Below are 14971 nucleotides of genomic sequence, written 5' to 3'. Positions count from 1 at the left end.
AGCAATTGCTTAGGGACAATTCCGTAAGTCCTACCACCACTTCTCCACACTCGCTATATTAATTTAATTGTACTTTTATTAGAACAACACTTAACTTTATTTTTCACGTTTCTTATTGTCTTGCAAACCTATCCCTTTACACCTAGAAAGTACTTCTAGTTTTATTCTTGTTCTAGGTAAAGCGAACGTTAAGTGCGCGTAGAGTTGTATCGGTTGTCGATAGAACTTGAAGGGAATATAAGCGTTACCTTTAGCTTCTCTTTTGGTTCGACGCTCTTATTTATTAAAAGGGCTATAATTGATCCCCTGTACTTGTGAGTTATCAGTAGTAGTTGGTATAATGTCATCAGAATTGGAATTACCCATAACTGCATGGCCCGGCCTGGGTTATACAGGCCTGACACGGCACAACCTGGCTAGGCATGCTAACGGGTCGTGCCGGGCCTCCATGTGTGCTGCGCTCCCAGGCCCAGGCATGACAAATTAAACGGGCTGGCCCATCGACACGTTTAGTTGTCAGCCCACCTAGTATTTAGCCTATTGGGCTGCCTATTAGCCCATACAAAATAAAAAATCTTTGAAAAAAAAACCTAAATGGGTCGTGCCGGGCACGGCCCGATTAACAACGTGCGGACCGGGCATGCGTTCTAACGGACTGGCCTGCCACGGCCCAGTTGGCCAGGTATGGGGGGAAAAGGTCAACTATGTCCAATGTTGTCGGCCGGCCACGTCTCTAGGCCGCGGGACCTCAGTCCACAGAACGGGCAAACCCTTGGCCGCGTCGCGTGCTGCTCCGGCGACTTCCGTTGCATGCTTCCGGGCAACCCAGTCAAAGTCCGTCAGTACTCCACAGGTGCCCCTTTTCCTCTCCAGCTTCCTCTACCTCGCCGCTGCTCCTTTTCTTCTCCAGCTTTCTCGTTTTGAGAGTGGATCTGACTGTTTCGTGTTCCCTCTCGAATGGCAGTTGATGCGCTTGGCGTTACTGGGATTCTCGGCTATGGTCAAGTCTGAGGTCGTCGATGCTCCGGCCAGGTAATTGCGAGACCATTTTGATTTCGTTTCCATTTCAGGAAAATTGGGGATCTGGGATCTGCTAATCACGAGGACAGAGTTTGGGTTCTATAAATCCGTTTGGTTTTCTTATTAATTCCTGTTTTCTGTTTTGGAACTACAAACTGCTGTTTGTAAAATTTTGCTTTTTTATTTAAATTTTATCCCACAGGATATTTTTTTAGAGCAGATGGATATTTTTGGTAGGATTAGAGACAAAACTGTCCTACTTTGAAGTCAAAATTTTGAGCCCATTTAAATGGCAGTTTCGCTTGGGGATCGCATAGATTAATACTAATGCTGTACTTATTGTACTTGTAGCCAAACAATTGATTCACGAAGGTAGTCTGCTCTGCTGGTGTCTGCCATTGATGTGGCCTGCATCTGGTTCCATGCAACAAAGGCCTCCTCGGGTCTTACCTTCAGCTACTCGGGGCAGAAAGTTTCTGTGAAGAGATTCAGATAGTGAAGATCACAAAGTAAGAGCGACAAGATGGAGTTGGTAGTAGGTGCCTCAAACACTACCATGAGGTCTCTCCTGGGCAAGCTGGGTGGCCTTCTTGCCCAGGAGTATGCTCTGATGAGTGGAGTCCGTGGCGATGTTCAGTACATCAATGATGAGCTTGCAAGCATGCAGGCCTTTCTCCGTGACCTGAGCACTGCCCCAGACCGTCATGACAACCGGCTCAAGGACTGGATGAAGCAGATCCGTGACATGGGCTATGACATTGAAGATTGCATTGATGACTTTGCCCACCGCATCCCCCGAGATCCCAGCAGTGATTTCAAATGCTTATTCATCAGGACAAGATTCTACGAACTCCGGACGTGGTGGCCTCGCCGTAACATTGCGTCCAAGATTGCTGAACTCAAGGTGCGGGCGCAACAGATTGGTAAGCGCCGTAGACGATATGGAGTGGACAACCCAATCAACTTGAACAATGGTCCTCTTGTTCGTGCTGTTACGTACGAAATTGCTGAGCATCAGCTCACAGGCCATCAGCTCATTGTTACGAAGGAACCTGTGGGGGTGACGGCTGACATGAAGAAGCTCGAGGATTGGTTGGACTTGGACAAACCTGTTGAAATGTGTGATAAGGAGCGAATTGTTCTGTCCATAGCCGGATTTGGCGGCGTGGGGAAGACCACTATTGCGATGGCGTTGTACCAAAATGCCAGGGATAAATTTGATTGTCGGGCATCGGTCACAGTATCTCAAAACTATGATCAGGGTGCAGTGCTCAGGATGATTCTGAAACAAGTCAAGCCACACGAGAGTGATCCCAATATTGAAGGAAGGAGCCACAGCGAACTCATGGAAGAACTAAAAACTTATCTGGCCGAAAAGAGGTATTTGTAAATTGTTTCTTTGCTTCTTTGTCAATTGATTGTTTTTCTTTGGATAAATAAACTGAATGTTCCATCCACATTAAATCTAATAATCCTTGTCATAATAATTGGACACATTCACTCATTCTTCTGAAATGTTTAGCCAGCAATTGCCTTTGCAAAAATACCTTAAAATTTTAAACCTAGCTAGTGCCTAGTGAGAGATTTACGATCGTAGGCTGTCAAGCAATCACGTTAACTCTTATATAGAACTAAAATGCACAAGTATATAAGATGATGTCAGATAATGGAATTTGCCACTAATCAAACTAGTGAATACCTTGGCACTGCTGACATACCATTCTTATTGAGACAATGTCAGACAAAATTTCAGTTGAAAAGATTGGGGGACATAGAAAAGCCATTGTTTACACAAATTGATCCACCCACCAACTGTGCAATAGAAAGAGCATCAAGCTTGCCAGGACAGGCAGGGATGTCAAAAGTCTAAAATTAAGCAAGTGTTTCATTTTAATATCCTTAGCCAAATAAAGCCGGGTCTACCATATTTCACGACTAGGATCAGAAAAATATTGAAAAGGCAAAATCAAACTGACTACTGCTGATTCACTGTATTCATGACATCTGTATTCTCAGTAATAAGTTTGTCATCAATTACCAAAACCTGAAGCAATGGAGGTAGAGCTTGCACCAAGTAACTAACCATACAAACTAGCCATTACAAAGAATACAGAGTACAGTCTGCCAATTCAGGAACGATCTATCCCCTGCACACAGTAAATAATAGACCAGAGAAGATACACCAGACAACTTTTAGACAGCAAATTATAGACGTCAATGAATCAACGTTGATTCTTTTTTTTATCCTCTTGTAAATGTGCAACTATCGAGAACGTTGATTATTTTTTTATTTATTTTTGGTAAAAGAAGATGAATCAACGTTCTTGATAGTTGCACATTTACAAGAGGAGACACCTAGCACGCACTGTCTCCCGCGAAAGATAAACTTGGATAAGTGTATTTTGTCTTTTGCTGACGTGTATTGTTTCTTGTTATTGGTAGATATCTCCTCCTGATTGATGACATATGGTCTGCACAAACATGGGAGAATATCAGAAAATGCTTGCCACATAATGATAAAAAAGGCAGCAGAGTAATAGTGACTACAAGATTTCAGGCTGTTGGTAGTGCTGCTTGCTCACGAAGAGCAGAAATTAATTTTCTTCATTCAGTCGATTTTCTTAGTGATGAAGAGTCTAAAAAATTGTTTGATCAAAGTGTTTCTGAATCCAACAACAACATAGGTAGTGAGAAAGAACTCCCACCTGAAGATGTATGGAAAATATGCAGGGGTCTGCCTTTGGCCATAGTTACCATGGCTGGTATTGTTGCTAGCAACCCTCGCAAATCCATCAAAGACTGGAAAGAGGCATGTAACTCATTATTTCCAGAGTTGATGCCTTCTCTGACCCTGGATGGTGTTACAAGGATACTCGATTATTGCTACAATGATTTGCCTGCAGATCTCAGGACCTGCTCTTTGTACCTGAGCATATTTCCTAAGGGTTCAAAAATTAGTAGGAAGCGTTTCACCCGGAGGTTGATAGCCGAAGGTTTCGTTAGTGAGAAGCAAGGCTTGTCAGATGAAGAAGTTGCAGAAACATACTTTAATCAGCTGATAAAAAGGAAGATAATACGTCCAGTGGAGCACAGCAGCAACGGGAAGATAAAAAGCTTTCAAGTGCATGATATGGTCCTTGAATATATTGTTTCGAAGTCAAGCGAAGAGAATTTTATTACTGTGGTTGGTGGCCACTGGCTGGTGCCAATGCCGACCAATAAAATCCGCCGACTCTCTGTACAAAGCAGTGGTTCTGAGCATGGGAATTCAACGAAACACATGAACTTATCGCAAGTGCGATCTCTGACCATGTTCCGGAGCCTAGACCAACTTCATTTCCATTCTTTCAATAATGGAATTTTACAAGTCCTGGATCTTGAGGGTTGCAAGGGTTTGAAAGAGAAACATCTGAATGACATGTGTAGAATGCTTGTACTGAAGTATTTGAGCCTTAGGCAGACAGATATTTCCAAAATACCCTCTAAGATTGCAAAACTCGAGTACCTAGAAACTCTTGACCTAAGGGAGACGAATGTTACTGAGCTCCCAAAATCTGCAGGACAGCTCAAACGGATAATTAATATATTTGGCGGGAATAAAAGCTCAAGGAAGGGTTTAAAGTTGCCTCAAGAGATAACTAAGGAGACAATGAAAGCACTCCGTGTACTGTCAGGGATCGAGATTGATGACAAATCAACAGGTGTTGCTGGCCTCCATCAATTGACGGGGCTTAGGAAGCTTGCAATTTACAAGCTCAGATTACAGAAGGGTAGTGAAACCTTGACACAGTTAGGCTCTGCTATCGAGTATCTTGGCAGCTGTGGTCTGCAGACTCTGGTGCTCAACGACGAGGGATCTGATTTTATCAACTTGTTGGACACCATGTCCGGCGCACCTCCAAGATACCTCAGTGCCCTTGAGCTCTCTGGCAATTTGAAAGATGTTCCCCAGTGGATTACCAAACTCAGTAACCTCAACAAGTTGACCCTTTCTGTGACAGTTCTCCGGACAGATACTTTTGTGCTCCTGCGCGACCTGCCTTTGTTGTTTTCCCTCACCTTTTCGCTGAGTGCAGCGAAGCAGGATGAGGCCATAGTGGACATCATTGATGATAACAAATCACAGTCTGGTGGGGTAATCTACGTTCCAGGTGAGGGATTCAAGAGTCTTAAGCTGCTTCGCTTCTTTGCACCTCTAGTGCCAAAGCTGAGCTTCCCAGAAGATGCAATGCCAGCACTTGAAAGGATCGAGATGCGGTTCGAAGCCTTTGAGGGCCTTTTCGGTGTTGACACCCTGAAAAGTCTCAAGGAGGTGCACCTCAGAGTCAATAGCACAGCAGATGACATAACCAACTTCATAGTAGATGATTTGAAGGCCATCAAGGCGCCAAAGATAATCGTGGATCATGTTATCAGCAGCTGAAATATGGCATTCTCATGGAGCGCTTACTCATCATCCATCTTTACCCTCTGTTTGTCGAGATTACTGGTTTAGTTTGTGCCATTCGTACTTCAATAAAAACAGGACACTGCTGCGTGCCTGTAAGCCACAAGACTCTTATGATTTTTGCTTGTGAAATTCGAACGTTATTTCGTTTTGGGCTTGTAAGTTAATTTGACTTTAACTTGAAACTGTGAGCGTTTGTCAAAGATATTTGTATTACCGATCATGAGAAAACTTTCCGCATGAAGTGATTTGTTATACTTGTCCACATGTTTGGACGAACACCGTATCTCTTCCTGTTCATGTCCTTCCTCCGTACGTGTTGTCGGTTTTGGTTATGTCCATTGTTAATGTTTTTGAAGTAGAATAGAACCAGCTTCTGATATCTCAAGATTAGAGCTTCTGGTTATGTGAAATCTCATGTTCTTTTTTCTCTGTCAGTACTGATTTTACAACTTGGTAAAATACTCCTACATGCAGTGTTTTTTTCCAATGCAGATTATTTAGTTATCTTGTTTTTTGCATTGGTGGTCATATTACCAAGCAGGATGAAAGTGGCAGGGGAGGGGAAAGCTCTTTCTCTGCTTTCAGTGTCTTCCATGGCAGGAGGTGAGCTTTCTACCAAGTGATTGGCCATCATAAATTACTCCCGCCATTCATAAATATAAGTCTTTTTAGAGATTCCATTACGGACTACGCACGGAACAAAACAAGTGCATCTATAATCTAAAACCCGTCTATATACATCCGGATTGAATCTCTAAAAGGACTTATATTTTGAAACTGAGGGAGTAGCAAAGATCCCATGGCTGTAGCTGTTTGTCTACCAAAATCAACAAGATGCCTGTCAATCCGAGGACACGGGTGAATTGAATTTGCACGATCTACTGGTGGTTGTCTACTGCATTGCAATCTTTTTTTTACCAAATACGTACTGTAGTAGAAACTTGATGGAGAGCCAGGCTGTTTAGAGTTTTGACCACAGTGATCTGGTGCGATACCACCATCAATGCACCACACGTGCAAAGCCTATATACAAACCTAACCAAGAGATGCTTGCTGCTGCAACGACTGTAAACTACTCTGCCGACCTTACTACGCCACGTCTCCCATATACACTTTGCAATAGGTCTCTGTTTCTCCTCCGCCTTGCTCCAAATCACCCCCCTCCTTTTTTTTCTTACGGAAATTCACTCCCCTCCTTCGGAGGGTTTCTCCTCGCCATTTGCGCTTCTCACCTTCTGCCTGTCATCTTCCCACAAAATTCAGAGCTACATGCAGGCAGATACGATAGTGATACTTGCTGGTCTTGTTATGTACTCCCTCCATTTTAAAATATAGTGCGCCCACGCTTTTCGAGATTCAACTTTAACCATAGATTTGACCAACGAGACCAATTGCGTCGGGAGAAAAAATTATATAATTGAAAACTTCTTTTGAAATTCACTAGTATAACATTTGCTCCCGCCGCAGTCGGTCTCGTTGGATAAATTTATGGTCAAAGTTGAAGCACGAAAATAGAGAAAGTGTGCGAGAGCGGAAACGTCTTACCCTATCATGGGCGACGTGTTGCATGTTATATGGAGGTGTGCGAGACCTGATACACGTACAATCTGTTGGAGATACAACTTGGAGAAGAAGGAAGATACAAGAGATAAGGCAGCCGGTTACAACTGAATATAAGATAAATACGTGCGCCTACCTACCTCTATCTATCTCCTAACTAAGAGAATATATCTCCAATATGACCAGATACATTGTATGTTTAACACCTTCCCTTAATCACAACTTGGTCAAGTTGAGATTATGCTTGAAATCTTCAAAACCCCTCACAGGTAAGGCCTTTGTGAATCCATCTGCTACTTGATCTCTGGAGTGTACAAACCGGATATCAAGCTTCTTCTGAGCAACTCTTTCTCTGACAAAATGGAAATCAATTTCTATATGCTTTGTTCTGGCATGAAAGACTGGATTTGCAGAGAGGTAGGTGGCACCAAGGTTATCACACCATAGACATGGAACTTGTGTAGTTTTCACACCAAGCTCCTTCAACATGGATTGAACCCATATGATCTCTGCTGTAGCATTTGCTAATGCTTTATATTCTGCCTCTGTACTTGATCTAGAGACAGTAGCCTGTTTTCGTGCACACCATGATATTAAGTTGGGTCCAAAAAACACAGCAAACCCACCAGTTGACCTTCTGTCATCCAAGCATCCTGCCCAATCAGAGTCAGAGAAGGCACTGACAAGAGTAGAGGGTGACTTGCTAAAATTCAGACCAATGCTCAAAGTGTTCTTAACATATCTGACTATACGTTTTGCAGCTGTCAAGTGAACAGTAGTAGGTGCATGCAGAAACTGACATACTTTATTAACAGCAAAGGAGATGTCAGGCCTGGTGAGAGTGAGATACTGCAATGCTCCTACTAAACTCCTATATCTCGTGCTGCCCTCTTGATCCAAGAGTGTCCCTTCTGTAAGAGACAATTTTTCTGAACTAGATAAAGGAGTGGGTGAGGGCTTACAACCTTGTAAACCAGCCTTTTTAACCAGATCAGTTGCATATTTTTCCTGAGAGAGATGAAGCCCACCCTTGTGTCTCTTCACCTCAATTCCAAGAAAGAAATGCAGGTTTCCAAGATCTTTCAAAGCAAAGTCTGCACTCAAGTCCTTTAACAATCCTGTGATTGCTTCATCAGATGAGCTTGTCACAATAATATCATCAACATATATGAGAACAAATATGCATGTGTTGTACTTATTATATATGAACAATGAGGTGTCAGACTTAGATGGAATAAAGCCAAGTGCCTGCATTTTATGACAGAGACGAGAATACCACGCTCTTGGGGCTTGCTTTAGTCCATATAGAGCTTTGTCAAGCTTGCAAACATAGGAGGGAGCATTTTTGCTTTCAAACCCAGGAGGTTGCCTCATGTACACTTCCTCTTCCAGAACACCATGAAGAAACACGTTCTGTACATCTAATTGCCTCAGACTCCATCCTCTGGACACAGCAATAGAAAGAACAAGACGGATGGTAGCAGCTTTAACAACCGGACTAAAAGTGTCCTCGTAGTCTATACCATACCATTGCTTGAAGCCTTTTGCAACGAGCCTAGCCTTATAACGATCAATGGTTCCATCGGATTTTATTTTAATCCTGAACACCCACTTGCAATCAATAAGATTTTTACCGTGTTGTGGAGGAACCAAGTGTCATGTCTTGTTTTTCTCTAGAGCTTTGTACTCTTCACACATTGCCTTTTTCCATTCTTCATTGCCGAGAGCTTCTTCAAGAGTGCTGGGCTCGCCCGGTTCTCCTGTAGAGCAGACCAAACCATACTTGGTTATGTGTTTGTAATTTAAAGGTTGAACTACCCCTTGTTGAAGCCTTGTGCGACGTGGAGGTGCGGGAGAGCTCGTAGCAGCCGCAGAAGATCCCGTCGCCCCTTCTGGAGACAGGACAACACCATACTCCGAGGTGGATCCGCCTGCAGCAGCTGATTCAAGCCGAATATGATCTTTTGTGGCAACGGGCCGAGGCGCTGGTGACGCGGGCTGAGGCGCTGGTGACATGAGAGCCATAGAAGATCCGGGCCACCTGGCGGACTCATCATGAGCCAATGACGACGTGGGCCCGTTGGAATCTGGCGTGGCCTCGATGCGCGTCTGACGGACGGCAGAGCGCCGCTTGTGGCATGCAGGTTGGGCCGCAAAATGCGTGCGACCTGGCCACCATCGAGCGGCCGCATGGCAGTTGGTGATTGGTGCGGGCCGGAGGGCGTGCCTCGCCCAGTCGGAGCTGGCCGCGTGTCAAGCGGCGGGTTGATAGCGCGCGTGCGGCCAACTATGTCGGGCGCGTTGGCTGGCGCGTCTGGTTGGTCTGCTGTAGATCCGCCGCTGTCACCTGGCACGGATCCTGGAGCTGATTGCCTGGCCCACTAAAACGGCAATCCCGAGGGGGATATGTTCCCCTCGCTGCGGCACATGCGATATGGCCCGTCCGGAGCGATTTCTTCACCATTTTCTTCGCCGTTTTCGCCCCCTGGTTCACCTGTAACATCACCAGACGACTCATGCGCACTGTTTAGAGGGTTAGCCAACATATGATCATCACAATTGTTAACGCCCCCTTGATCATAGCTAAGGAGATTTGGAGGTAACAAGAGAATTTCTTTTTGAAGAAGGGCACCGGCATTCGGGTGAAGCTCAGAGAAGGGAAACTTGGTCTCATCAAAGACAACGTCTCGTGATATATAAACACGACCCGTGGAGATTGAAGGAAATATGCCCTAGAGGCAATAGTAAAGTTATTATTTATTTCCTTATTTCATGATAAATGTTTATTATTCATGCTAGAATTGTATTAACCGGAAACATGATACATGTGTGAATACATAGACAAACATATAGTCACTAGTATGCCTCTACTTGACTAGCTCGTTAATCAAAGATGGTTATGTTTCCTAACCATAGACATGTGTTGTCATTTGATTAACGGGATCACGTCATTAGGAGAATGATGTGATTGACATGACCCATTCCGTTAGCCTAGCACTTGATCGTTTAGTATGTTGCTATTGCTTTCTTCATGACTTATACAAAGTTCCTGCAACTATGAGATTGTGCAACTCCCGTTTACCGGAAGAATACTTTGTGTGCTACCAAACGTCACAACGTAACTGGGTGATTATAAAGGTGCTCTACAGGTGTTTCCGAAGGTACATGTTGGGTTGGCATAATTCGAGATTAGGCTTTGTCACTCCGATTGTCGGAGAGGTATCTCTGGGCCCTCTCGGTAATACTCATCACCTAAGCCTTGCAAGCATTGTAACTAATGAGTTAGTTATAAGATGATGTGTTATGGAACGAGTAAAGAGACTTGCCGGTAACGAGATTGAACTAGGTATTGGATACCGACGATCAAATCTCAGGCAAGTAACATACCGATGACAAAGGGAACAACGTATGTTGTTATGCGGTTTGACCGATAAAGATCTTCGTAGAATATGTAGGAACCAATATGGGCATCCAGGTTCCGCTATTGGTTATTGACCGAGAATAGTTCTAGGTCATGTCTACATAGTTCTCGAACCCGTAGGGTCCACACGCTTAACGTTACAATGACAGTTTTATTATGAGTTTACAAGTTTTGATGTACCGAAGTTTGTTCGGAGTCCCGGATGTGATCACGGACATGACGAGGAGTCTCGAAATGGTCGAGACATAAAGATTGATATATTGGACGACTATATTCGGACACCGGAAGTGTTCCGGGTGATTTCGGAGAAAACCGGAGTGCCGGAGGGTTACCGGAACCCCTCCCGGAGAGTTAATGGGCCACATGGGCCTTGGTGGGAAGAGAGAGGGGCGGCCAGGAAGGGCCGTGCGCCCCCTCTCCCTCTGGTCCGAATTGGACTAGGAGGGGGGGCGGCGCCCCCCTCTTTCCTTCCCCTCCTCTCCCCCTTCCTTCCCCTCCTAGTAGGAGTAGGAAAGGAGGAGTCCTACTCCTACTAGGAGGAGGACTCCTCCTCCTGGCGCGCCCAACAAGGGCCAGCCGGCCTCCCCCCTCCCTCCTTTATATACGGGGGCAGGGGGCACCCCACAACAACACAAGTTGATCTACGGATCATTCCTTAGCCGTGTGCGGTGCCCCCCTCCACCATATTCCACCTCGGTCATATCGTCGCGGAGTTTAGGTGAAGCCCTGTGCCGGTAGAACATCATCATCGTCACCATGCTGTCGTGCCGACGGAACTCATCCCCGAAGCTTTGCTGGATCGGAGCCCGGGGATCGTCATCGAGCTGAACGTGTGCTGAAATCGGAGGTGCCGTACGTTCGGTGCTTGGATCGGTCGGATCGTGAAGACGTACGACTACATCAACCGCGTTGTCATAATGCTTCCGCTTACGGTCTACGAGGGTACGTGGACGAACACTCTCCCCTCTCGTTGCTATGCATCACCATGATCTTGCGTGTGCGTAGGAAATTTTTGAAACTACTGCGTTCCCCAACAGTGGCATCCGAGCCTGGTTTTATGCGTTGATGTTATATGGACGAGTAGAACACAAGTGAGTTGTGGGCGATACAAGTCATACTGCTTACCAGCATGTCATACTTTGGTTCGGCGGTATTGTGAGATGAAGCGGCCCGGACCGACATTACGCGTACGCTTACGCGAGACTGGTTTCACCTTTACAAGCACTCGTGCTTAAAGGTGGCTGGCAGGTGTCTGTCTCTCTCACTTTAGCTGAATCGAGTGTGGCTACCCCCGGTCCTTGCAAAGGTTAAAACAGCACCAACTTGACAAACTATCGTTGTGGTTTTTATGCGTAGGTAAGAACGGTTCTTGCTAAAAGCCCGTAGCAGCCACGTAAAATTTGCAACAACAAAGTAGAGGACGTCTAACTTGTTTTTGCAGGGCATGTTGTGATGTGATATGGTCAAGACGTGATGCTATATTTTATTGTATGAGATGATCATGTTTTGTAACCGAAGTTATCGGCAACTGGCAGGAGCCATATGGTTGTCGCTTTATTGTATGAAATGCAAACACCCTGTAATTGCTTTACTTTATCACTAAGCAGTAGCGATAGTCGTAGAAGCAATAGTTGGCGAGACGACAACGATGCTACGATGGAGATCCAGGTGTCGCGCCGGTGACGATGGTGATCATGACGTGCTTCGGAGATGGAGATCACAAGCACAAGATGATGATGGCCATATCATATCACTTATATTGATTGCATGTGATGCTTATCATTTATGCATCTTATCTTGCTTTGATTGACGGTAGCATTTTAAGATGATCTCTCACTAAAATTATCAAGAAGTGTTCTCCCTGAGTATGCACCGTTTCCAAAGTTCGTCGTGCCCAGACACCACGTGATGATCGGGTGTGATAAGCTCTACGTCCATCTACAACGGGTGCAAGCCAGTTTTGCACACGCAGAATACTCAGGTTAAACTTGACGAGCCTAGCATATGCAGATATGGCCTCGGAACACGGAGACCGAAAGGTCGAGCGTGAATCATATAGTAGATATGATCAACATATTGATGTTCACCGTTGAAACTACTCCATCTCACGTGACGATCGGACATGGTGTAGTTGATATAGATCACGTAATCACTTAGAGGATTAGAGGGATGTCTATCTAAGTGGGAGTTCTTAAGTAATATGATTAATTGAACTTAAATTTATCATGAACTTAGTCCTGGTAGTATTTTGCAAATTATGTTGTAGATCAATAGCTTGCGTTGTTGCTTTCATATGTTTATTTTGATATGTTCCTAGAGAAAATTGTGTTGAAAGATGTTAGTAGCAATGATGCAGATTGGATCCGTGATCTGAGGTTTATCCTCATTGCTGCACAGAAGAATTATGTTCTTGATGCACCACTAGGTGACAGACCTATTGCAGGAGCAGATGCAGACGTTATGAACGTTTGGCTAGCTCAATATGATGACTACTTGATAGTTTAGTGCACCATGCTTAACGGCTTAGAATCGGGACTTCAAAGATGTTTTGAACGTCATGGACCATATGAGATGATCCAGGAATTAAAGTTAATATTTCAAGCAAATACCCGAGTTGAGAGATATGAAGTCTCCAACAAGTTCTATAGCTAAAAGATGGAGGAGAATTGCTCAACTAGTAAGCATGTGCTCAGATTGTCTGGGTACTTCAATCACTTGAATCAAGTGGGAGTTAATCTTCCAGATAAGATAGTGATTGACAGAATTCTCTAGTCACCATCACTAAGTTACTAGAACTTCGTGATGAACTATAGTATGCAAGGGATGACGAAAACAATTCCCGAGCTCTTTGTGATGTTGAAATCGACGAAGGTAGAAATCAAGAAAGAGCATCAAGTGTTGATGATTGACAAGACCACTAGTTTCAAGAAAAGGGCAAAGGGAAAGAAAGGGAAACTTCAAGTAGAATGGCAAACAAGTTGTCACTCCCGTGAAGAAGACCAAAGCTGGACCAAAGCCTGAAACTGAGTGCTTACACTGCAAAGAAAATGGTCACTGGAAACGGAAATAGCTTGAATGTTTGGTGGATAAGAAGGATGGCAAAGTGAACAAGGGTATATTTGATATACAGGTTATTGATGTGTACCTTACTAGTGTTTATAGTAGCCCCTGAGTATTTGATACTTGTTCGGTTGCTAAATATTAGTAACTCAAAACAGGAGTTACAGAATAAACAGAGACTAGTTGAGGGTGAAGTGACGATGTGTGTTGGAAATAGTTCCAAGATTGATATGATCATCATCACACTCTCCCTACACTTTCGAGATTTGTGTAGAACCTAAATAAATGTTATTTGGCGTTTGCGTTGAGCATGAATATGATTTGATCATGTTTATTGCAATACGGTTATTCATTTAAAATCAGAGAATAATTGTTGTTCTGTTTACATGAATAAAACCTTCAATGGTCATATACCCAATGAAAATAGTTTGTTGGATCTCGATCGTTGTGATACAAATATTCATAATATTGATGCCAAAAGATGCAAAGTTAATAATGATAGTGCAACTTATTTGTGGCACTGCCGTTTGGGTCATATCGGTGTAAAGCGCATGAAGAAACTCCATAAAGATGGATTTTCGGAATCACTTGGTTATGAATCATTTGATGCTTACGAACCGTGCCTTTTGGAACAATGGAACGAGCTACTGACTTGTTGGAAATAATACATACCGATGTATGTGATTCAGTGAGTGTTGATGCTCGTGGCAAGTATCGTTATTTTCTGACCTTCACAAGATGATTTGAGCAGATATGGGTATATCTACTTAATGAAACACAAGTCTGAAACATTTGAAAAGTTCAAAGAATTTCAGAGTGAAGTGGAGAATTATCGTAACAAGAAAATAAAGTTTCTGCAATTTGATCACGGAGACAAATATTTGAGTTACGAGTTTGGTCTTCAATTAAAACAATGTGGAATAGTTTCACAAATTCATGCCACCTGGAACACCACAGCTTAATGGTGTGTCCGAACGTCATAACAGTACTTTATTGGATATAGTGCAATCTATGATGTCTCTTACCGGTTTACCACTATCGTTTTGGGGTTATGCATTAAACACAGCTACATTCACTTTAAATAGGGCACCATCAGAATCCGTTGAGACGATGCCTTATGAACTGTGGTTTGGCGAGAAACCAAAGTTGTCGTTTCTTAAAGTTTGGGGTTGCGATGCTTATGTGAAAAAGTTTTCACCTGATAAGCTCGAACCCAAATCGGAGAAGTGCGTCTTCATAGAATACCCAAAGGTAACTATTGAGTACACCTTCTATCTCAGATCCGAAAGCAAGATCCGTTGCTAAGATGGATCCTTTCTAGAGAAGGAGTTTCTCTCGAAAGAAGTGAGTGGGAGGAAACTAGAACTTGATGAGGTAATTGTACCTTCTCCCTTATTGGAAAGTAGTTCATCACAGAAATTAGTTCCAGTGATGCCTACACCGATTAGTGAGGAAGTTAA

General features: G+C 43.8%; 1 protein-coding gene across 1 annotated transcript; it reads left to right on the top strand.

The window, feature by feature from the left end:
* Positions 1–728: 728 nt before the first annotated feature.
* LOC123093939 (disease resistance protein Pik-2-like) lies at positions 729–5753 on the top strand. The gene is made up of 4 exons (XM_044516000.1): positions 729–853; positions 965–1032; positions 1372–2400; positions 3463–5753. The coding sequence occupies exons 3-4, from the start codon at positions 1544–1546 to the stop codon at positions 5441–5443; spliced, it is 2838 nt and encodes a 945-aa protein (XP_044371935.1). The 5' UTR covers positions 729–853; positions 965–1032; positions 1372–1543; the 3' UTR covers positions 5444–5753.
* Positions 5754–14971: the final 9218 nt, after the last annotated feature.

This window comes from Triticum aestivum, chromosome 4B (assembly GCF_018294505.1).
Source record: "Triticum aestivum cultivar Chinese Spring chromosome 4B, IWGSC CS RefSeq v2.1, whole genome shotgun sequence".
NCBI classification, from domain to species: Eukaryota; Viridiplantae; Streptophyta; class Magnoliopsida; order Poales; family Poaceae; genus Triticum; species Triticum aestivum.
The sequence above is the reverse complement of the archived record's forward strand: the minus strand, read 5'-3'. Positions and strand labels throughout refer to the sequence as shown.

What these genes read in the sequence shown, in the direction of transcription:
- LOC123093939 (XM_044516000.1), top strand. Translation starts at nt 1,544, where the DNA reads ATGGAGTTGGTAGTAGGTGCCTCAAACACTACCATGAGGTCTCTCCTG. An exon ending in ACTTATCTGGCCGAAAAGAG is followed by an intron (nt 2,401 to 3,462) that starts GTATTTGTAAAT and finishes TGTTATTGGTAG; the next exon opens with ATATCTCCTCCTGATTGATG.